The 25,276-nt window shown below is 38.4% G+C and overlaps 1 protein-coding gene across 4 annotated transcripts in view; it reads left to right on the plus strand.

Annotated features, from left to right (window-relative positions):
• The window catches only part of LOC124544684 (DNA ligase 4), a 297,481-nt gene that overhangs the window by 122,104 nt on the left and 150,101 nt on the right, over window positions 1–25,276 (plus strand). For all 4 annotated transcript variants that reach the window (XM_047123315.1, XM_047123316.1, XM_047123314.1 and 1 more), the window contains one exon: window positions 5,166–5,341. In XM_047123315.1, the coding sequence (XP_046979271.1) occupies window positions 5,166–5,341 (176 nt within the window). The remainder of the gene's footprint in view (window positions 1–5,165; window positions 5,342–25,276) is intronic.

The raw sequence follows: 25,276 nt of genomic DNA on the forward strand, positions 1-25,276 counted from the left end.
TATGTACACTCTCACTTTCCAACAAAGGCTATGGTCGGAAATTTCTGATGGATCGGGCCTCCCAATCTGAAGACCTTCCTTTCCCACTAATATGCATGCCCTGCCCATCAGATCCAGTCTCGCCAGCCTCCCCGCAGGCCAGGTCTGTTTGTGTGTGGCGTAACGCAGTGGATTTTCATGGTTTATACATGATCAGGTGAATACAGGGTTATAAATACAAAATGAAATAGGGGTAACGCAGAAGTAGGTTTAATAATGAATAAAAAATAGGAGCACAAATAAGCTACTACGAACAGCATAGGGAAAGCATTATTGTAGGCAAGACACACACAAAGCCCACACCTACCACAGTAGTACAAGTTTATACGCCAACTAGGTCCGCATATGGTGAAGAAATTGAAGAAATGTATGATTTGATAAAAGAAATTATTCAGATAGTTAAGGGAGATGAAAATTTAATAGTCATAGGGAACTGGGATTCGGTAGTAGGGAAAGGAAGAGAAGGAAAAGTAGTAGGTAAACATAGACTGGGGGGAAGGAATGAAAGAGGAAACCTCCTGGTAGAATTTTGCGCAGAGCATAACTTAATCATAGCCAACACTTGGTTTAAGAATCATGATATAAGGTTGTGTACATGGAAGAGGCCTGGAGATACTGGAAGGTTTCGGATAGATTATATAAATATAAAACAGAGATTTAGGAACCAGGTTTTAAATTGTAAGACATTTCCAGGGACAAATGTGGACTCTGATTACAATCCTGACAAAACTCTACCATCTGGTGAGCAAGATGTATGAGACAGGCGAAATACCCTCAGACTTCAAGAAGAATATAATAATTCCAATCACAAAGAAAGCAGGTGTTGATGGATGTGAAAATTATCAAACTATAAGTTTAATAAGTCACACCTGCAAAATACTAACACAAATTCTTTACAGATGAATGGAAAAACTGGTAGAAGATTTTGACAATGTTGACTGGAATACTCTCTTTCAAATTCTAAAGGTGGCAGGATAAAATACAGGGAGCAAAAGGCTATTTACAATTTGTACAGAAACCAGATGGCAGTTATTTTATAATTTGTACAGAAACCAGATGGCAGTTATAAGGGTCGAGGGACATGAAAGGGAAGCAGTGGTTGGGAAGGCAGTGAGACAGGGTTGTAGCCTCTCCCCAATGTTATTCAATCTGTATATTGAGCAAGCAGTAAAGGAAACAAAGGAAAAATTGGGGTAGGTATTAAAATCCATGAAGAAGAAATAAAAACTTTGAGGTTCACCGATGACAGTGTAATTCTTCAGAGACAGCAAAGGACTTGGAAGAGCAGTTGAACGGAATGGACAGTGTCTTGAAAGGAGGATATAAGATGAACATCAACAAAAGCAAAATGAGGATAATGGAATGTAGCCGAATTAAGTCAGGTGATGCTGAGGGAATTAGATTAGGAAATGAGACACTTAAAGTAGTAAAGGAGTTTTGCTATTTGGGGAGCAAAACAACTGATGATGGTCAAAGTAGAAGATATAAAATGTAGACTGGCAATGGCAAGGAAAGCGTTTCTGAAGAAGAGAACCTTGTTAACATCGAGTATAGATTTAAGTGTCAGGAAGTCATTTCTGAAAGTATTTGTATGGAGTGTAGCCATGTATGGAAGTGAAACATGGACGATAAATAGTTTAGACAAGAAGAGAATAGAAGCTTTCGAAATGTGGTGCTACAGAAGAATGCTGAAGATTAGATGGGTAGATCACATAACTAATGAGGAGGTATTGAATAGAATTGGGGAGAAGAGGAGTTTGTGGCACAACTTGACTAGAAGAAGGGACCGGTTGGAAGGACATGTTCTGAGGCATCAAGGGATCACCAATTTACCGTTGGAGGGCAGTGTGGAGGGTAAAAATTATAGAGGGAGACCAAGAGATGAATACACTAAGCAGATTCAGAAGGATGTAGGTTGCAGTAAGTACTGGGAGGTGAAGAAGCTTGCACAAGATAGGGTAGCATGGAGAGCTGCATCAAACCAGTCTCAGGACTGAAGACCACAACAACATCAAATCCCAAAGAAAGCAGGTGTTGACGGGTGTGAAAATGTGTGCTCTCCATTGAATCTCCTCCACATGGTGCCGTCGATGTTGTGGTTGAGCAGGTCACTACAATCATCATTTCTGCAGCAGAAAATGCGATCCCTCGTTCTTTAGGGTGCCCCTTGGTGGCCACCAGAAGTCGCCGAGGCAAGTAAAGAGCGTCGACGAGCTCTACAATGACATAAGTGGCACCCTTCCCTAGAGCACGTAATTGCATTCAAAAGGCGCTGTGCCTGCATTCACTAGCTTATAAAAAGATGGAAACTGGGGTGTTGGGAGAGGTATGTCTTGACCATTGGGTGCCATACATCACCTTACCAAGTCTGGACGAAGATCAGATTTTGTTTTGTGTACCAGACCCCGACACGTGTCCTTGGCATTACCATCGATTGTGTGTTATCTATCAACACAAACTCAATTGCCGAGCACTTTGCTGAGCACTATGCTCAAGCCTCTGCCTCAGAGAATTGCTCCCCTGACTTACGCACTCTCAAACAGCAGACAGAAGGGGAAGCCCTCTTGTTCTCAACATGCCACAATAAACCCTATAATGCCCCATTTACATCATGGGAGCTCCTCAGCACCCGTGCACATTGCCCCGACACAGCTCCTGGGACAGATCAGATCCACAGTCAGATGATTAAACATCTCTTGTCTAACTAAAAGTGACATCTCCTCTTTATCTTCAACTGGATCTGGTGTGGTAGTGTCTTTCCATTGCAATGGCGGGGGAGCTCCATCATACCAGTGCTGAAACCCATTACAAACCCACTTGATGTGGATAGCTATCAGCCCATCAGTCTCACCAACATTCTTTGTAAACTGCTAGAATGTATGATATGTGGGCGGTTGGGTTGGGTCCTATGTCGTTGTACATGAAAAAAATACTTCCATCCTGGTAGTGTCACGAATGATGTTATCATTGTTATATTTTTAGATTCTACTGTGACGTGTTCCTAAGACAACTGTGTATTTGCAGATACTGGTTAAATTTTTCATCTTTGTGTCTTCACAGAAGGCCGGTATTTACAGATGGCAGTAAGGTACAAAAGTTCGCATCTGAGAAATTTGTGTGTAGGAGACGAGGCACTGTCAGAATTAAAGCTGTTGTGAGGATAGGTTATGAATAATTTTTGGGTAGCTCACTCAGTAGAACACTTGGCTGTAAAGGCAAAAGTCCTGACTTTGAGTCTTGATCTTGCTCACAGTTTTAATCTGCCAGGAAAAACTGAAATGTGCATGTGGTTCGGGTCTGACGGCTGGTGCAAGTCTTTTTAGTTGATGCCACTTCGATGATTTGCTTGTCGAATCTGGCAGAAAGTTTCAAATGTGTGTGTATTCTGATTTTTGGGCATCATGTTGGATGGAAAATTGACTGGGTAGGCAAAGTCCTGTTATATGGAGACAAGTAATTAACACATTCTATTGAGCACCCCCTTCACTTTTGTCGTTCTTTTTTGTCAGTGCAGGCACATTTTCTGTTCTCCTGCATGGAACCTCCTCAGTGATTTGGCAGTGTAGCAACTGAGGGACAACAAACTAACAAACTGTACTCATTAAACAAAGAACCATCCACATTGGATCTCCTCAGCAGAGTGAAGTGCTGTTAATTCACCTGTCTTTAAGGAAGGAATTGTCATCAGGCATGTAGCACATATTGCAGTAGGACAGTGTCCAGTTTGTTGTGCACAAAGTACAAGAATTGCAGTATGCTATATCTGTACACAATGTATTTAAGTTGAAGAGTCTCTGTTTTAATTAATTAGTGTAAAGCATTTCTTAAATTCATACTGCGTGACAAATTAAAACTGTACGCTGCACCAAGACTTGAACTCGGGATCTTTGCCGTTTGTGGGTAAGTGCTCTACCAACTGAGCTATCCAAGCATGACTAATGATGCATCCTCACAGCATTACTTCCACTAGTACCTCACTATGCAGTGGAGTGTGCTCTGAGGTGAAATTTCCTGGCAGATTAAAACTGTGTACTGGACCATGACTCAAACTTGAGACCTTTGCCTTTCATGGGCAAGTACTCTACCAGCTGAACTATCAAGCATGGCTCGCAACCCATCGTCACAGCCTTACTTCCACCAATACCTCTTCTCCTATATTCCAAACTTTACAGAAATGCTCCTGTGAAACCTGCGGTGCTAGTGCACATTTTGCTGCAGAGTGAAAATCCCATTGTGGATACGTACCCCCATCCATGGCTGATCCAGGTTTTTCTGGGGAACTTCAGTGAAGTTTGGAAAGTAGGAGATGTACTGGTGAAAGTAAGGCTGTGAGGAGGGGTTGTGAGTCATGCTTGGGCAGCTCAGTTGGTAGAACACTTGCCAGTGAAAGGCAATGGTCTAGAGTTCGAATCTCAGTCCAGCACACAGTTTCAATGTGCCAGGAAGTCTCATATCAGTGCACACTCTGCTGCAGAGTGAAAACTTCATTGTGTATCTCTCAAACTGTTGTGTGGTGCCTCAAGTATTTACTAAGGTACTGAGGCAGATGTCGTAATGTGTTGCATTGTGAAATGGCTCAAATTTGTTTTCTTTTTTTTCATATTGGTATATGCAATAAATATATTCCAATGTTTGATCCATTTTTATTTTGTTAATGTTTTTATCATATCTCTCAAATACTGAACTCACAATTTATTTTGCATACATATGTGTGTGTTTCCTATATTGATCAACGTAGGAATTTGATGGTTTTGACCAATCCACTAACAAAAATTTTGTCTAATTATAAAACATGCATACATTTATGATCTTTCATCTGTTTACATTGCTATATTAAAAATTTCATAGGCATGGCTGTCACTTACAAATAACACTGTGTGACCATTAGACATGTCTCGAGATTTATAACTCTGGTTTACATGAACAGTGTTATAAGAACACATCCTTTTAGTGTGATGATAAATTAATTACACATAACTATCTTCCATCGATGCATGTAATTACCAAAATGTCTATTGGTGGATATATATTTGGTAGCCTATAGATTTCTAGGAGCAATGAGTGTCCTTTTTAACATTATTGTTATTGTATAGTATTTAAACAAATAGTGAAAACATCTATTTCAGGAGGAATGGATGATGAGTTGACACTATTATTAACTGGAATGTCTAAAATGGAACAGAAGTGGTTAATCAGGATGATACTGAAGGACATGAAGCTTGGTGTTGGCCACATTGGTATTTTCAACGCATTTCATCCTGATGCCTCAGCACTGTATGATGTATCAAATGATCTAAGCAAGGTAAAGATTATATCCCTCTCTGGCTTACCTCTATTGATTGCAATAAGAAAATGACAGATGTACTGAAGAGAGCAAATAGTGATTTCAGTTCTTACTTTATGTAAAGTAGAATGAATCAGTATAACAAAACACCTGTAATACTGGAGTTTCCTTGTGTATTAAACAAAACAGAATGCTGTCATTCATAAGGTAGTAACAGGCATTGTGAGAAAAAATTGTCATAACTTTATTGCAAAATTTAGACTGTAAAAACAGGATAATGTAAATATGTTAACCCCCCTCCATTTATGGGGCAAATTATTAATACTCCTACAAATTGAGCATTAATATTTAAGAGACTTCCATCAGATGAATTGTAGTCTCTTTCTGGCTTTTTGTTTTTTTTCTTGATTCTTCTTTTTTTTAACTTAATTCCTATTGACATTTGATACTTTTGAGCAGGAATTGAAGTCAACAGCCATACCAATCTGACCATTTGGTACTAAGAAGTATGTCTTGGTGGCTGATGCAGTGACTCCTCTTAAAATTACTGTGCTGGGAGCAGCGTGCATGGAGGAAACTATATAACAAGCAGAAATTGTTTTTCTGTTTTTCCTGTTTTTTATCATTATATTTCCTTCTTATAGATTTCTCAGTTATTTTCTCTCTTCACAGTTTCTCCACTAACAGTTTTCAGTTTTTTAAGGTTGATGTTTACAATTCCAACTCTTCAACAGTTGTGCATTGTTGAATAATTGCCATTATTACATATGTACTACACTTACTTTACTTTTTCGTGTCTGGAGATTTGTTTCAAAGCCTTTCAGCCCAATGTCGGGCCAAGTCCAATGTTTCTCTCTTCTCAAGCCATAGTTCGTCAAGGGTACACCTTGTGGGGCAGATGGAACACTGTAGAAGGTGTTCCATATCCTGAACTTCACCACTGTCACATTTGTTGTCTCCTTCGTCCTTGAAGCCCCATTTTACTAGGTTTGCTTTAACTGGTGCTACGCCTGTTCTGATGCGGTTCAGTGTTCTCCAAATCTTCCAGCTTGATGTACTGCCGCTGGGTATTTCTCGTGAGGCAGGGTAGTCCTTCGGAGGCTCGTTCAATTCACTAGTGAGAAATCTCTTGCGGGATTTAAGTCTGCTACGTCCACATGAAGAACCATGCAGCGGGTGGCGCTCGTCGAAAATCTGTTTAAATTTTTCTGTATGTTCGTGCGCATTTCTTCGGGATTCAGGAGATGAGAATCCAGCTGCTTTGTATATTTTCCCAAGTGGAGTGGGTTTCATGCATCCTGTTGTTAGCCTGCATGTTTCATTAAGGACTGTAGTGACTTTTTTGGCATGTGTGGATCGAGACCATACAGGGCATGCATATTCTGCTGTGGAGAAGCAAAGTGTTTGAGCAGTTGTTCATAATACAGTCGGACTAGCTCCCCATTTACTATTCGTCAGTTTTCTTAAAATATTGTTCCTGGCAGCAACTTTTTGGCAGGTTTTTTCACAGTGATATCTATACGTCAGTGATCTATCCAGCATGACACCAAGGTATGTTGGTTTGTCCGTATGGTCCAGTTTGTTGCCATTCCAGGTGACGTTCAGCTTCCTGTTTGCCTGTTTTGTGCGGAGGTGGAAAGCGCTAACCTGTGTCTTAGATGGATTTGGTTTGAGGGAGTTCTCTTTATAGTATTCAGACATTACGTGTAGCGAGTTTTCTAATTTCCCTTCTACTTTCTCGAAGCTATTTCCTTGCGCTGTAATGGCCAGATCATCGGCATACAAGAAATGGGTAGTACGTTCCGGTGTTGGTTGATCATTGTTGTATAGGTTAATAGTAGGGGGGCCAGCACACTGCCCTGGGCGAGACCGTTCTTTTGTCGACACCATCGGCTTTTTTTTCCGTCCAGCATTACATAGAACTGTCTGTTTTGCAGCAGAGATTCAATGATTTTTGTGAACTGATGATCCTTAAATGTACAGTACAGTTTTTCCATGAGCTTTCTGTGGTTGACGGTGTCGTATGCAGAACTTAAGTCCACCAATGCTACATTCTGTTATTTGTTTGTTTTCAAACCCTTCCTCTGTGTGTTCTGTGAGTGCTAGGATTTGACTGGTGCATGACTTCCCGGGTCTGAATCCAGCCTGTTGGGGAATGAGCTTTTGGTCTGCGATATTTACTATGCGGTTTAGGATTATTTGTTCGTACAGTTTGTACAGATGGCACAGGAGTGCTATTGGGCGGTACTTCTTTGGTTGACCTGCGTCTTTCCCAGGTTTTAGTAGTGCCACTACCTTTGATTTCCTCCACATCTTTGGGATCTTACACATTTTTAAGCAATGATTAAAGAGCTGCAGGATCCATTGCTTGGCACTAGGTCCGAGCTGTTTGATCTGTTCCACGCATATATCGTCGACTCCCGCTGCTTTCTCGTTTTTCATTGAGTTCATTCCATGATTAAGATCTTTCATGGTAAATGGTATTTCGAACATGCTTGGCTCTGAATTCTGCTGATTTTTATTTTCTGACATTTCTTGTTGGGTTTTCCATTTAGTAGTAGCTGATGGGCAATTCGATTGCGTGTTACTGAAGAGCATTGTTTAGCTGTCCCAGAGTCACAATTAAGTTTTTTTTTATTATGTTCCAAGCGACTTTGCTGCTGTGGGTCATATCCATTCTTTCCAGAGTTTCGACCCATTTCCTTTGTTGTAATTCACTAATCATTTCCGTTAGTGTTTCTCCACATTGGACTACTTCTTCACTAAAGGGGTCCTGTTCGTAAAGCATTTCATACTCCCTCAGGATGTTCTTTGATTCGTCAGAGAGACCTGGGATGAAATGCTCTCTGCAGCCTCGGGGTATGTGTCTTCGAGAAATCTTTTGGAGGGTCTCTACGAAAGTTTGATAATTTTCTGGAATTGGGTGTAGATTTTTTATTTTTGCATCCAGTTCCACAGCATATTCTGTCCATTTAGCTTTTTTAGAGTTGAAGCATCTGCGGAATGGTATTTTCGTTGTTCTCAAAGCAACGTGTATTTGGATTCCGATAGGTCAGTGTTGTGTTTTAGGAAGAGGTGCATATGCAGTTTTTAAGCATTGGTCTTCCATGTTTGCGCTTACAAAACAAATATCAGGGTTGTATTCGTGCTTCCAGATTTTGCTGCTGAACGAGCATGGTAGCTTGGGATCAAGGATCAGGGATAAGTTATTTATTTCCGCCCATTGCTCTAATTTATGTCCGTTGTCATCTGTATGTTTGTAGCCCCATGATGTGCTGTGGCAGTTGAAGTCTCCTAAGATGAACTGTGTTTTCTGGTTGTTGAAGTTTGGCGGCAAAGTCAAGTTGAACTTCTTTCCGGGCGGCTTGTATACTGATGTTACGGTGAAGGTGCTACACTCGACAGTCAGTAATTCTATGTTATTGTATGTAGTTCTGTTAGTTGATATTATGGCCTTCTCAGGTTTTGTGAAGACAGCGCTGCCATATTTAGGATGTGGATTTTCTATGGCTAATTTCATTCCTTCTATTTCTGGTCTTATTGCCCCTTCTTTCTTGTGTGTTTCTTGTATACACAGTATGTCCCATCTGTGTGTGCGGCAAAGTTGTGATATGATTTGTTGTTTGTTTTTGGTGATACCGTCTACGTTTAGGCTTGCAATCATCAGAGTTGGCTCTGAGAAGGGCCCATTCTTTTTGCTTTTCCAATGTTGGAAGGATTGGCCATTGCTTTTTATTGCAACTTTTCCGGGGGACGACGGCATTATCTGACAGATGATTCTCGGTCTCTTATCTCAGATAGTGCACTCGTGGAGGCTCCTTCCAAGCAGAAGCTACAATTATTTTTTCCCTGTCTCATTATGAATGTAATCAGCATATTATTATTATTTTGTGTGGGAAATATATAAAAAAGAAAGACGGATGGTACACCCAACATTAGAATGAAACTACAACAACACAGCTGCAGATTCCGCAGGGTGTCCATTCTTTTGGACATGTCCAAAAGAACAAACATCATGCAGTCATGTAGAACAATAAGTGTGCCAGTGTATGCCAGACTGGCATTCAATCTTATACTTTTTTTCCTTTTATAGGTATTGTTTTACTATCTGAGTTATATGAATGGCTGATTGGCCATCTAAAAGCTTTAGCATGCCTGTATAAATCTCACAAGCTTTTCCAAACAACAGTGCTCTCCTGTTACATACTGAATTAATAATCCTGAGTGAAAGTCTATAAATGTGACAAGCAGAAGCATTTTCTGTCCAATACTGCTCTAGATACTAGACTATTTAGCTACCATCAGTCTGGTGGGGCTCAGTGATTTCTTTTTCTGCATGTACTGTGGTAGTAAGATGATATTTGTATTTATTCCAGCTCTCCATTAGCAATAGTCAGGAGATTACTTGAAGACCATTGACGTATATTATAACATATGTGTTGCACTTTTGTTTAGTGACTATACTGGGTCATTTGATCATAACACTGTGGAAGGTCTACACTAGTGGCTGTCTGTTTCCCAAATCACACCTAGCTGGTTTCCTTTGCCACACTGAACGACTTTTTTTTTACTGAGAAATAAATAATTCTTGAAACTGTCACAACTTTTGTGTTGACACAAACAAGTACAGCACCTCAATGTACCCTTAATTGATGATGTCATTAAATGTTAGGTGGTTATGGTGCTATGACAGATTGTTTTATTATAATTGTCTCACACTGAGCAGTGTTCTTGTTTCACTTCTTTTATTGTGTGTTTATACCAATTGTACACATAATTTCTGCAAATTTTGTGTTTACCTACCACATGCTGGTAGCTGTACAGTTTGGTGGCTTCAGCTCGTGCTTCAGTCAGATGAATTGTGCTCTCTCTCTCTCTCTCTCTCTCTCTCTCTCTCTCTCCCTCTCCCTCCTTTTCTCTTGATTCTTTTTCTTATTTTTTTAATTTAATTCCTGCTAATACTTGATACTTGATATACAGTTGTGCATTGTTGACTAATCACCTCTTGAAAACGGCATGATTTTGCTAAGAGATGTCACAATTTCTGTCCTCATTCCATCCAGGTTAATGTATTTATTAAGACAGTCATACACAGTTTTTATTTCTTGGTGGCTGCCAATCAGTATTTCATGGTATGCCTTTATTATTGTGAGGTTTACTGGGGCTCATGTTTGCGCATACTGATGGGTATGCTTACCCAACCTCATTCAGATGCCCTCAAATGGTCTTCTTTAGCTTTGAGCCATGTTTATAATGGCAATTCCATGTGTTTGCTTTACAGTTGGAATGATACATACCACTCAAGGGGAGTTATATGTATCCTCAAGTTTCTTTACCGATAAATAATTCTCACAACAAAAGTAATTTATATCTTAAGAAAATACATAATAATATAAAATAATGCGTCTGATATAAATATGTAGATGTTGTGTCATGGTTTAATTTTTATTGTGCTTGTGGTGAGCCATATTGACAGATGACATGCATCTTTAGCGTGGAACAGTGGTTGTGATGACTTAGCAAGTGGAAATACCTGCTTGTATGTGGCATTGAGTTCTTCACAGGTCACCATTGTGCCCTGGAGATGAGCAGACTTCCCAACAACTGTTATGTCAACAATAGCTACACCATCTTGTCAAAAGAATCTGAGCAGAGTGTGTGCAGAATAACATGGCTGGTAGATGTGCAGTCGGCAGCACAAACATGGGGAAGAGCAGTAGTGGTGGGAGTTGCAGGCAAGAGGTCAGCATGCTGTAGGAGAAATACTGAGGTCTGGAGCAGAAGTGCTGCTCTAAACTGAAGCCAGGCTCACATTTCTCTTGTTGCCATCTAAAATTTCCTTGTTTTCCAAAACACAGTGGAGTTTACACAATGTCACTGCACCAACATGTGCAGTTGCAATTGTGAGAGAATTCTGAAGCAGTGGTTTATTAAGGGAGGAATTGAGGATAAGTAAGGCCATAGCTTATGAAAGATAACTTCCTCAGTACCAAAAAAAGGTGTAATGTCTATAGTTATATTGTTCCAAAACCCAAGGTTTTTCTTATTTCACCAGCTACTGATGGCTCTTAAAAATTACATTCTTTCATCAAAAAAACCTGTAGTTAGTGGAATAATATCTTAGATAATGAAGTTTTGCATATTAACCATACCAAAAAAAATACTCTTCTGTTTTGTGTGCTGACATTTGCTAAACTCTTGTTTTGATATCTCAAACCATTTGTGAAATTTGAGGAATGTCATGGATATTTCGTTCAGGCTATATTGCTTGTGCAAGTGATCGAAAATGGATTTCCCAAAACCTCTTGAGGTAAATTCAGGGAGGATTCCTTTGAAGGGCCATGGGTAATTTCCTTCCCCATCATTCCCTTATTTGAGCTTGTGTTCCATCGTTAATGACCTAGTTGTCAACGGGATGTTCAACATTAATCTCCTCCTCTTGTCCGCATCCTCCCACAGGTGAGTGTGCTGCATAACTTCAGTTTCCTCAAGATTTCATGACAGATGGAGACTGATGTGTTACTACTCTTAAATAGATTCAGAAACAATAATTTCAATGATTTAATATAGATTAAAAACAAAATGATAAGTGTCACCAGATGATGATTGTGCTTATTGTCATCCGCAATATGCGTGACTCAGTGTGGTAATACAGCAAATGCTTTGTACCGAGTTCTATGTGAAACTGAGAATGCAACATATAAGGGAAATGAACCACCATCAAAAACTTTTAAATGTTCATGGAGCCTGTGTCTGGCTAGTGTAGGCTGCACAATGACATTGTTCTTAGCAGATGAATGATTGAATCATTCTTTGCATATCTTGAGTGAAACTCCTGTAAGATACAAATAAAATGACTGGTCCAAGTATCTCATGAACACATAGCATTAGACACAATGAAAGATGATGACTGGACATGAAAAGTGCTCAGTCATTAACATCTACTAACAATGTGCTGTTGATGCCTGTGTTCCAGCTGGGATACTCTGAAAACATATCATACAAATTGAAAATCAGATAAAAAGTACATGATTTTTGTTAGAAATAAAAGGCAGAATAACTTTTAATTCATACTATATTAAGAAAACTTGATTGTAGTTTACATAATAATCTTTACAATGAGCACAACAGAGTGGCGTCCATATCTTACAAGACTGAGACAGTGAAAGACAAAACTCAAAGGAGGTAACACAACATCCGAAGTACAAAACTAACCCAGCAATTATATATGGGATTTTAGAAGTCTATCCACTCACATAAATGTGCAATTTAAAGTAAGAGCACAGGTGCATTGTTTACAGAGTATTTCACAAATGGTTCATATGTGTAAAATAGGATGAAATAAAAAGTAATAATGAATGGCCCTGTCAAAGGGTTGAAGTTATATGAAACATCGAATACCTTCAAGTTTTTGACAAATGTTACGGTCAAAGCCATGATACAATGGGTTGCCTTATTTCCATTCCACAAAATATTTCAGTACATAACATAAGTTTGTATATAAGTTATGTTTATGTATGCCATAAGAAATTCAGAATGTATTACATACAGAAGAATCAGATAATAATTTTGATTTAGTTAGTTTTGCATGTTACAGTTATTTCAGTGAATTATAATTCAAATTCAATCTTAAAGTATTTGCATCTTTAGAAATGATACATGGATCCTTATATTGGTGATAACTTCAAAAGATTAAAATTTTTCATAGAAGTACAATGTTTTGCAAATAAAACATTTCATATCAACTTGGTTAATTAAAGGTTTCACATAGTGTAGCAGATTCCAGTGATTTCATATCATAAATTTGTGAAGGATGAATTTTGGAATGATTGTGCTTCACACTATTTCGTAGAAGTTTGGCCAATACTGTGCTAAGTGGACTCAACATCTTCATACATTGATGGTCAGTGATGGTCCAAAGAAAGGTTGAAGTTATTCAACCACAGTGTAGACTCAATGTCTTTCACAGATTGTTCAGGATTGTTGTTTTATGAAAAGTGATTTTATATAAACACAAAGTAGACTTGTAGTCTTCTGACAATGGCTGCTGTAGAAAAGTTCCAAGGTAATGAATTTATAGAAAGCAAAGTAGGCTTGAGGTCTCCTGGCATTGGTTGTCAAGGAAAAAAATCCAAATTATAAGGAATTTATTCAAAGCAAAGTAGACTCGAGTCATCTTATGTTCACTAACTTCTGAATCTTCTGGGAAAATGAATGTATACAATAGCAAAGTTGACTTGTGGTCATCTGTTGGAGTGGTTTATAGAATTGTTTAAATGATATAAACTCAGTGTATACTTGTTGATATTTTCATCCCACGCGTCAGTGGAAGAAGGGCAAGGGGGGGGGGGGGGGGGGCAGAGCAGGCTGGCCATTTGGGTGGATGACCACAGGCAGCCCCCTCCACCAACACTGTCAGCAAAATGGGACATGCAGGAACCACGAACATTGAGTCTGCAGGTTCCGGAGTGATGCCAAGTCCTAATCCCAGCATCAGAACTTAATAAAGACTAATTCACCCATTGCTGCCAACACTATGTTCTGAACTGATGTCCTGACACATTTTTGGTTTTATGCAAAATGTTGGTCACAATCTACATGAGTGGGAACTTGTGTTGTATATACTATCTGTAGGGTGGTACTATACACCCTACCTGCTAGCATAACATTTAGTAGTGTTCAAAACATTATTTATATTAAAATTATGCCACATGCTGAATAGTGGCAGGGGGACTAGTAATATTGAAAATATTAATAAAAATTTGCTACTTAAATAATTAAAAAAGTGAATTTTGAAAGAATGATTAAAAAAGGGTTGGAAAGTACTCATATTCTGGGTGAACTTTAACTGGCACTTAATATAAACAGACTTTCAATATTGTATACATATATGGAACATCTAACGTCATAAATTTGAGTACATCCATTTTGTTACTGCCATTATGCTTGGCGATTGGTATGACAATACTGGCCCCGGATCGCCCCTCCTCTGCTCATGTGAATTATTCTTGTTAGCTTCGATCCTCTTGATGCAGGCTTCTTGGCACGTCGTGGAGATATGAACAGACAGGTATCGTCGGCATGAATGAATGAATAAACTTTGCTATCTTGATAAGAGTTTTTAATACTTCCTAACACACAATTAGAACACACATTTCTGAACAATACCAATGTGGCAGAACTTGTCACATGTCCACCCACTACCACTTATAGAAACAGGCAGATGAATCTAAAAATTGAAGAACATCTCTCTATCTTTCCTTTTTTCCTATATCAATGCTATCTATGGCACAAAATTATTATTATTTTATATATAAAAAAGGAAAGAACGAGAGGGAAAAAAAAGAAAAGAAAGAAATAATAATAATAATAATAATAATAATAATAATAATAATAATATGTTCCATTATAATGCATTACTTTAGTGTACATGTATGACTGGCATACACGTAAATTCTTGCTGCCATAGCAGAAAGTTTTAAAGTTTAGTAATGCACACACTGTGACAATAATCAGATTTATAGCTGAGTCTGTGTGCTTTTCTGGGTTTTCCATTGTATAAGCCTATGTCTGTTGGCTACCGTGCATTAAATTCATCACATACATTTATTTCATGATAGTGAAGAGTGGACTTCCTGCAGGATCACAGGATTACAGTGTCTAAGGTGCTCACAATACATCAGTATGATACTCAATAAAGGCAGGGGTGAGTAAACATCACTAGTATACACATTCTTCTGTTTCATGTTTATTTTCCTCACACAGAGATGAGAAAGTTTTCCTTTGGCAAAGCATTTGCGAGGTTCTTTGCTTCCCAGAGTGTATATGCATCATCATTTGTCACATGACTTCTATGAATAATTTGTGCATAGAAACTGTGTATAATAATTGCACTACAGTCCCAGAATCGTGACAACAGTGCTTCTAAGATTTTTGTCATAAGAGCATACTTTCTAATCAATTACAAATGATCAATTGACAAGTAATTAGTGATCCTGAAAGATAAAGTGTAAATGAAAGTATTGTATTTTCCAAATTTGGAATTTATCAGTCAGTTGGACACTTGCAAATGGCCCAGGATCTAACAGATAAGAGACTGTAGGTAAAAATTGGGACATCAGGCCTCCTAAACTTAGATATGACTGAAAGGAAAACAAAACAATCAAAGTAAGAAAAACAACAAGCCTCGTGAACGCAAATGGCAACACATCGGTAACGACAGAAGCTAACCTCAAATGATGCATTCTAAACATTCCAATAACTCATGTTCCATATCATCTCCAGGACATAGACAAAATATACATACATATACCCAAAGCGTGAGTACAATTACACTTGCAAAAAGTATATCATGTAATATATTGTAGTAAACAGAAATCATAGTATTTAAAACTGGTTTACTAATTAGACACTTAATAATTACTTTCACCAAAATATTCAGTTCATGAATCATAAAACTACTATATACCGTTTGGTTCTAGAGATCTGTGTCTTTATTTCAGGAATAAACTTCTGAAATTGGTGGTGTTTGAGTAATCTTTCTTCTAACAACATCTCAGTTAAGATCGTTGTCACCTTCATGGTTTCCATTGGGGAATTTCCATACAGACAGTAACGTCCAGTATGTTGTGGTGATGTTTTGTTGTTTTCTCTCACTCCCACTGAATTATCATGCAAAAATGGCAGTGGAGAAGTTGTCACACACAGTGACTCTTGTATCTGTCAGATTTTCTACTGTAAGTCATCGACTTGTTGCCGTCAGCCAGGCATCTTGTTTGTTGAAATATTTTATATCTGACAAACTTTATTGTGAAGAGGTTCACGTGATGTTCCTGGTTTGGACAATACTTCCGCATTGACAGCTTGCACCGCAGCACGTATTTCCTCCTCAGCTTTCTGAAATATGTCCATATTGTATTGGGAAATCTATTCTTCAGAATCATAGTTGCAAAAGCCCAGAACTTTATGGTATTCACTTTTTCTTCCTTGCTGGCGAAGGAGTTTCTCATCAGTAGCCAATCTCTTGCAATTACAACAATTTTTCATTATTTTGGCTTTTGAAATGTGATACATGAGACATAGAATGCAGATACAAATAAAATAACCAGTCCAGTTATCTATGTTAATGACTGAATATGTTCAATCATTAACGTCCACTAAAAATGTGCTATTGACACCTCTGTTCCAGCTGCGATCCTCTGAAAACATATTGTACAAATTAAAAATCATGTAAAAGTGACTTGGTTTTCATTATAAATGAAAGACAGAACTTCTTACTATATTAAGAAAACCTAATTGTCATTCACATAATAATCTTTACAATGAGCACAGGAGAATGGCATCTGTACCTTATGAGAGTGCGACAGCAAAAAACAAAACTCAGAAGAGGTAACAGAACATCTGAAGTACAAAGATATGAGATGAACGAAATTAATCCAGCGATTAGGTATGAGGTCTTAGGAGTTGATACATTTGCACAAATGCATAAATTTAAAGTAAGAGCACAAGCACATTGTTTATGGATCTATTTAAAAACGGTTAGTATCTGTAAAATAGGCTGATATAAAATATAATAATACAAGACCTCCACCCAACTCAAAGAAAAATTCTATAGTTTAGCTTTATTTCATATGCAGCAACATATTGTCTAATATACATCAAATGCAAAATCACAGCAACCCCTATTTTCCACTACAAACTTTTTTGAATTTCTCACAGAATCTTATTTAAAAGCAAATGTCTCAAAAACAATGACCATTAATGAAATGAAGGGCATGTCATCATGAAGCTGACATATAAAGCTAATATCACAAAAATAATTTTTTTTTACCATATAGTTTCTGTAAAATGACGTGTGCCTTGATTCTGTCTTCGCAGTGCACCGCCAACTGGCCAAAACCAGGCAAACAATGTATCTCCCCGTGCATAACAAACAAATGAACTTGCCCAGCACTTTGAGCGAAAATTGGTCACTGCACACTGTATCTTGTTCAGATTCTGCCCCTGTGTAATACGGGATTGACCACAAGGCATTACAAAAGGTGGACCTGTCATTGTAAAGTTGTCAGTAGAAAAGCTGTAACAACAAAGTGGTTTGGTTACGAGTGCTCAGTGACTTCAAATGTGGACTAGTCATCAGAAGTCAGGTGATTAACCAGTGGTGTTAGGGACATTGTAATCATTCTAAAGCTTCCCAAGTTGACTGTTAGTGATTGGATTGTGAAGGAAATGTGAATGAACCACCACAACGAAAACAATACCAGGCAGATTTCGTGTACTGATGGACAGTGACCATCATGCGTTGTAGAAGATGGTTGTAAAAAATCTCATGAAATCAGCTGAAGAAATCAGTCAAGAGTCTCAAAGTGTTACTAGTGGTCTATGTCGCACAATAACTGAGTATGGAGATAATAAGACTGGTCGAGCAGCTCCTCATAAGCCACACATACAAGGTGCTACCCAAAATTTTCGGGACTGGTGCTGACATCTTTGAAAACTGTACCTTTGGACTAATGGTCACCATCACCCTCAAACTAGTTCCCATCCACACTTACACATCGATCCCAGTGCTTCTGCCACTGGTCAAACATTTTCTGGAAGTCCTGTTCTTTGAGGGTGTTTATCCCTGCCAGCGATGCTTCTTGAATCCTCTCTAGAGTGTCAAACTGACGGCCTTTCAACTTGAGTTTCAGTTTTGGGAATAGCATGAACTTGCAAGGTGCCAAATCTGGTGAGTACGGTGGGTGGGATACAACTGCCATGTTGTTTTTTTGCCAAAAATGTCCTGGTGAGCAAGGACGTATGACAGGGTGCGTTGTCGTAATGCAGCAGCCAGTTCCCTTCACGCCAAAGTTTGGGTCGTCATCGCTGCACGTTTTCACGGAGCCATTGCAAAACATCCTAGTAATATGCAGAGTTCACTGTTTGGTTGGGTGGGATGAATTCTTTGTGCACAATTCCTTTGGTATCAAAGAAAATGATGGTCATGCTCTTCACTTTGCTCTTCACCTGTCTCGCTAACGGGCCTTCCAGTGTGAGCATCATCTTTGACATCTGTAGGGCTGGCCCTGAACTGAGCATGCCACTCAAATACACGCGTACGGCTCATGCTCTGTCCCCCAAACACTTGTTGAATCATTGCAAGGGCCACTTTTCCCGAGATTTGCACAGAATTTGATACACACACGGATCCATTGTAAAATTGCCACACACCAACACAGAGTATTACGGAAATCACTGTGGACACTTAAACACGTCCTCCAAGCTGAATGCACTCCACACACTGACTTATCAGATATGCAGCTCTCCCCACCTAGCAGTGCAAAGATCTACTGCTCCTACTTTCCAGATGGCTGCACCAGTCCTGAAAATTTTGGATTCCACCTCGTATCTCTATCAATGCCAAGTGACACTTGAGGTGGTGTAAAGAGCGACACTACTGGGCAATGGATGATTGGAAGCAGGTGATTTGGAATGATGAATCATGCTATACTCTGAGTCAATCCATTGGAAAGTTTGGGGTTTGGAGTATGCCTGGAGAACATTACCTGCCATCATGTGTAGTCCAAGAATGAAATACAGAGAAGGTAGTGTTATGGTATTGAGGTGTTTCTTGTGGTTAGTGTGTGGTCCCATTATTGCACTTAACAAACTGCTAAGTGTGTAAGGATATGAAAATATTTTACAGTATAATGTACTATGTACAGTAGACGAACAGTTTGGAGATGATGTCTGTGTGTATCAGTATGATAGTGCACCTTGTCATATAGCAATATCTTTGAGGCTATGATTTGTTAGTAGTAACATTTCTGAAACAGACTGGCATGCCAAGAGTCCCAACTTGATCCCACTGGAACATCTTTGGGATCAGTTAGAACTTTGACTTCAGTTCCCAGTGTTCAACTTAACTATCTTCTCTGGCTTCAGCTCTTGAGGAAGAATAGGCTGCCACCCCACAGACATTCAGATATCTCATTGAAAGTGTCCCTAGCAGTGTTCATGCCATTATAAAGACAAAGGCTGAATAAACACCTGCTAATGTCCACTGATAGACATGTGGATACTTTTGGTAAGATACGGAACACATTAAAAATGGAAGCTAAATGAACTTTAGATACTGATACTGGATTTGTATGTGTAAATATTAACATGTGTGATTTATGAGTTATCACATGTTAAGCTACAGTTGGTGTGGATAGTTTATTCCTAAAATGTGGTGTAAATTAGGTAACATTGTTTGGATTTAAAGAAGTTGTTATAACTTTGTTGATGAAGTCCAGAAGATCAATGTGGAAGTACAGGGCTAAACAACTGTTATGCAGATATAATAACAACAACACATTTGAAGTAACAGCTAAATCGCTGAATGGATGAGGTGTACTAATGAATGATTCTGTCTTCAATTGAAATATTTGTCCAATGAAATCGTTCATATGTTACTCTCACATTGTGAAAGTGGAAATTGAGACATTTATTTCATTTGAATTGTTATACTGTTCTAAAGTATCAAATACTATGCTAATGTGATATCTGTATTTGCAGCGACCTCCTAACTAAATCACATAGTTTAAATATCTCAGAATGTAATTCACGTTCTAAATTCAATACAGTTATCTTTAATTCTGATATTCTTAGATTTATCTGAGCCTCTTCTTTATGTAACTCAGCTGTATGACTGTCTATCTTAGAAATTTTATTGTGTCTAATTTAAGGTTTGTTTCCTTTAAGGCTTTAGCATCTTCACCCAGTTTTGGATGTGGCTGTCCTATTTCATTTCCAATTTTTACCTTTAATTGTCTTATTGCATCACCAATTTCTATCTTTAATCATTCAAACCATTGTGTTGTTCATATGGCTCACCCGAATCACTGTTATGCACACTGCATTGAATTGTTGACTGCACTGACATCACCCTCAGGGAAACAGTGGAGTAGTGATGCTGCTGTGTCTTAATCTATAAATGACTGAACAGTCACTGCTCACTCACTGTAATTAATCACCACCTGCCATAGTAATTGACTATCTTCTATGCTGATGTATTTTGAAAATCTTCTTGGCTGAATATAATTCTGTGACTTCAAATTATAGGTTGTCACTGTAAATTTCTTTGTGATAATTGACTTTAGTGCTTAGTTTAACAATCACAATTTTTTTTATGACCTTTTTTTAATATTCTGATATGCCTTTGGTCAATATGGAAAACCCAACATTTTCATGGTAATCCTTCATGAAAAACATGTTTTTCTTCTTACATAGTCACTTCCAGTACCCTTCCTTTTTCCTGTAATATTATTCACTTTTAATCCCTCTTTATGACGTACATCACACCTAGCGATGTTCAAGCGTTTGAATAACGTCAAGGAATAAACAGTTATAGCTTAAATGGAAAATCCTGGATGGAGCAACTAAACACACACCAGAAAAAGAATTCGCACTAACTTTTGAGCACTAACACTTTTTCTGGCAGTAGTACTCTCTCTCTCTCTCTCTCTCTCTCTCTTTCTGTGTGTGTGTGTGTGTGTGTGTGTGTGTGTGTGTGTGTGTGTGTGTGTGTCACAAGTCCTTCCTGGAGAGAGACTGCCTTCTGAACCTGAGTCAGTCAGAAACTCGATTCTGCATGAAAGTCAGGGTGATTGGTTGGCTGCAAATAGCATGGCATTTGCCCATCCTCCTCATACCACACTCAGGTTGGGGTGTATGTGCTGTTACCGAATAATGTTAGGGCCCAGTAATGTCCACCTTTAAAGTTTGGGTAGCTGCAAGGCTGAATACATTGATGGGCAGAATTGATGAAATGCCTGTGGTACCCAAACCACTGCTCTGTTGAGTCTTTTGGAATGGCGTTGTTTTTTTTTTTCCAGCTGCAACTTTTTACTTGTTGCTGGTGTGTTGCCTCTTACATGCTGAGTTTTGCAACTTGTGCTACCAGCTGTTCCGTAGTAGGTTCAGTAGATGCCTGCAGGTGGTGGGAAGTATTCCTGCATGTTCCAGGGTCAGTGCCATCAGCTACCATAACCGCGTGTGCTCTGGGTATGCTGTTGTTATTGTTGTTGATTTTTGCACTTGTGAAAACTTCACCTAAGCTATTTGCAATAGTGTCTGCATTTTTGCTAAGATTTGCTATTGTAAGTTGTGTGCCACGGTGATGGCACAGATTTTGGCTAGAAGTTTGTAAAGCCGTAGAACAGACAAAGATTATTCAGGCAGAAATTCAGGGCCTGCAAATGAATATAAGTATTTGAGGACTTTTGACGAAGACTTGCTGCCCATTTTGTCATCTGCAAAAAAAATTTGTTATTGTAGCTTGGATGACAATGTATAACACTGTATCAGATCTTCCTTCAGTACTGCGTGACTTCGGTGTGGTAAAATTTCTCTTCTTTCTCTTGTCACATCTTAGTCCAGATGTGGAAATACTACTTTCAATTTATCAATGTTATTTGCCACCCTGTGGTGCTGAAATATACAGTCAGCCTGCGTCAATGAGTGCTGTGATTGCATTGGTCAGCAAGCAGGACTCATAACATTTCTCTGTCAAGCATATGTAATCAATCTCATGACTTTTCATCTGTTAAAGAGAATTAATAGTTAAAGGTGCTGATCCTGAGTTGAGAAGTAAAGTCTGCTTCACTTTGATTCCTTTTTCTGGTGCTTGTATTGGCATATCTGTTGTATGAAAATATATGTTTGCAGTGCTATTGTTTTTTTATGGAGTTACCACTTTGGGAAACTTCATGCAATAGAAAATTTTAAGATAGATAGTTGCTTAGTTAATAACTGATAACATTTATTAACACTTGCCTCAGGCATAGTCATAGAGAATAAATAATAATGTAACTATGCGAACCCTTTTGTAGACAGCAATAACTTCACTCACGTGTTGTAGCAAAGTAAATCCATCATGCCACCACAATACAAAATGCTTTTGGGGAGTACAGGTAGTTCAGACTTCGAAAAATATGTGATAGGTCAATGCAGAAACCCTCCCTTGTGCAGTCTACAGGGCTACCAACAGAGGGAGGAAGACTTGATGTTACTTACAAATTTTGAATGCACAGGACAAGCAAGACCTGGCTACCTTCCAAGACTAACTGCTGCTGTTCATGTCAAATTCGTGCTCAGTCCGCAGTTTGTTAACGTATGACATAATACTTTACATACAGTGGTAATTCAAATTAATCACATATGTCAGAGGTTCCACATACAAAATCATTATCATATACCTTCTATTTATACGTCACCTCTGGTTGATATAACAGCTACTGGGGAGTCTTTGCATTGCCAGAGCAGGATGCCAATCCATGAAATACTGTATTCTGCTTACAAGCTGGTACTTCCTCTTGCTAATTTGCTGAAAATGCTGTCCCAGGGTGAAGATGCACATCATCCCCCATTATGGCTCATTAACATGCACAATAAAAATAAAACCCATGCACATTATCAACACAGTTGTAGTAAACATATTATACTCTCGTAAGTAGAAGATGTTAGTCCTTCTATTTTTTTACTCTAGTGATCATTACCTTGGGTACATTCTCACCTTCCTCAGGTCTTGCCTTACATTAATACTTACACTTATTAACCACTTGTATACTGATATTTTACCTTAATTGTGAACAATTTATACATGTTTTATGCTTCTCCTCATACGATACCTTCCGCTAGTTACTCTGTTCTGCCTGCTCGCCTTGGTCTGCAGTCATTGTATTTGAACTTCTTTTTCACCATTTTCCTTTTTTTAATCTAACATGCTATAGGTACTTATTAGGATGAATACTAAGTAATGTGTGTGCCTCCTCCTCTTTGCAGTACTTACATTACAAGATATAGTTATTTGATTACCCATCATCTTTCAAGGATCTTACTTTTTAACATTCTTCTTTAAAAAATGTCATTCACTGTTCCATGTTTGTGATTTTATTTGCAAATCAGAGTAGTCCCTTTATGCTGCAAGAATTCTATTTCAATTTTCCATCTCTCCATTTTACCATATTTGATGTACAATGTGTTCATGGGGATTGGAAGAGGAATTCCACCTTATGCAGACACCTTTTTTTGTTTTGGTTTCATCCAGACATGTTTCAGCACATTTTGTACTATCTTCAGTGAGGGTTTTTTTTTTTTTTATTTCTTTAAATCTTCTAACTTACATGATTCTATTGTACATTTAGTTTGGTAGTTATTCTGCTACACAGTCTACAACTTCTCATGGTTTTGATATTGTGGTGCTTTCTTATATGTTGTTGTGGAAGTGAATAGCCAGATTCCGTGACCTATGGTCACTTGACAGTGCACTTTCTCCATTTTTTCAAAACATAGGCAGAGTTTTCGCCACCATACATGTATTTTTTGAAAAATCGAAGAAAGTGCAGTGTCAAGCGACCATAGGTCACAAAATCTGGCTATTCACTTCGCCAACAACATATGAGAAAGCACCACAATATCAAAACCATGAGAAATTGTAGATTGTGTACAGAATAGCTACCAAAATAAATGTCCAGTATAATCATGTAAGTTAGAAAATAAAAAAATAACCCACTGAAGATAGCACAAAATGTGCTGAAACATGTCTGCATGAAACATAACTAAAAATAAAGTCTCTTGCATAAGGCAGAATTCCTCTTCCCATTTCGTAGCAAGCACGGACATAGCAAGAAGAACTGCAACACCACAAGATGAATGTGTTCATGTTCGTCCACCACCTTTTCTGTTGATTGGCTATATGCACCCTTTCCCCCTCACAACATATGATGTGACTGACATGTGACGCACAAATATGCATCATAAAATTTCATCTAAGTGTTGTCATCATATTGTCTCATGTGTAATTTTCCTAGGCTACCCTGTGGAGACAGGTTGTACTAAGACAGTGTGTAAGAAGGAAGGGTTTCAGCAATAGAAACTTGTGAATGTGAAAGAGTGCGAAAGACAGAGTTGGCCCTCCGGTTGGAGAAGTAAGAAATGAAAAGAAAGATGGGCTCATTAAGATCGAAGAAAGGAAGAAGATAGCCTCGAAAGATTTTGTCCTATACCACCCACCACCCAAAGGCAATCCGTTCTGCTGATGTTCTTAATTGTGATGCTGGAGGGGAGAAGTTGCTTGGCATTCCCTACAGAGTGGTCTTGTCACAATTCCACTGTCACAGAACCCAAAAAGTGACTCCAGTGAACCCATGTTTTAAGCATCAGAGAAAGAACAAACACCACATGGTGGAGGGGAAAATATGTATCTCATCAGTCATTAGTGTCCTGTGTCCATCTGTCTACTGTCCAACTTTTAATACTACTACACTGATACTTCCCCTAGAAAATCTTCATACACTCAACCATTTTACATTAAATTTTATTAGCAAATTGTAACAAAAAATCTCCCGTATAAAAAGAAATTCATTGCTGACACTTGTTCACTTGTCTATATTGCCCTTTTTTTCTTGTTGACTTTCTACAATCACCCATATTCATCTGATGCATTACTGCCACACTGTCAGCGATAAACCATAATGTTAGAAAACTGAACAGCTGATTGGTAGCAGTTGAGATGCTTAGCACTCTTCTTCTCATACATGTCACGTTAGCTGATATACCTTCTCATCAAGCTTAAGTTATTGCGTGCAAGTACCAAAAACAGAAAAAAATACAGCATCCATACAGAATAGAAAAAAATATATATTTGAAATGACACGAGTTTTAACCAGTTAAATGTCATTCATATGTGTATGAGGTATCATTTTATAAGTGATTATGTGTATTCTGGTCTGACTTAGGTGTTTCATGTGTCTAATTGTAGGATAGGATAGTTAGAGATAATATCTTTCAGAAGAGTATAGGCTAGAAAAATAAAGAAGAAACTGTTCTACAGAAAATGAAAGTATAAATAGTAGAACATAGAACACTTAACTCGGGGCCTGATAGACGTCATCCTACCGAACTTGCTTAGAATGCAGGTTTCCCCAA

Source organism: Schistocerca americana, chromosome 8, assembly GCF_021461395.2.
Source record: "Schistocerca americana isolate TAMUIC-IGC-003095 chromosome 8, iqSchAmer2.1, whole genome shotgun sequence".
NCBI classification, from domain to species: Eukaryota; Metazoa; Arthropoda; class Insecta; order Orthoptera; family Acrididae; genus Schistocerca; species Schistocerca americana.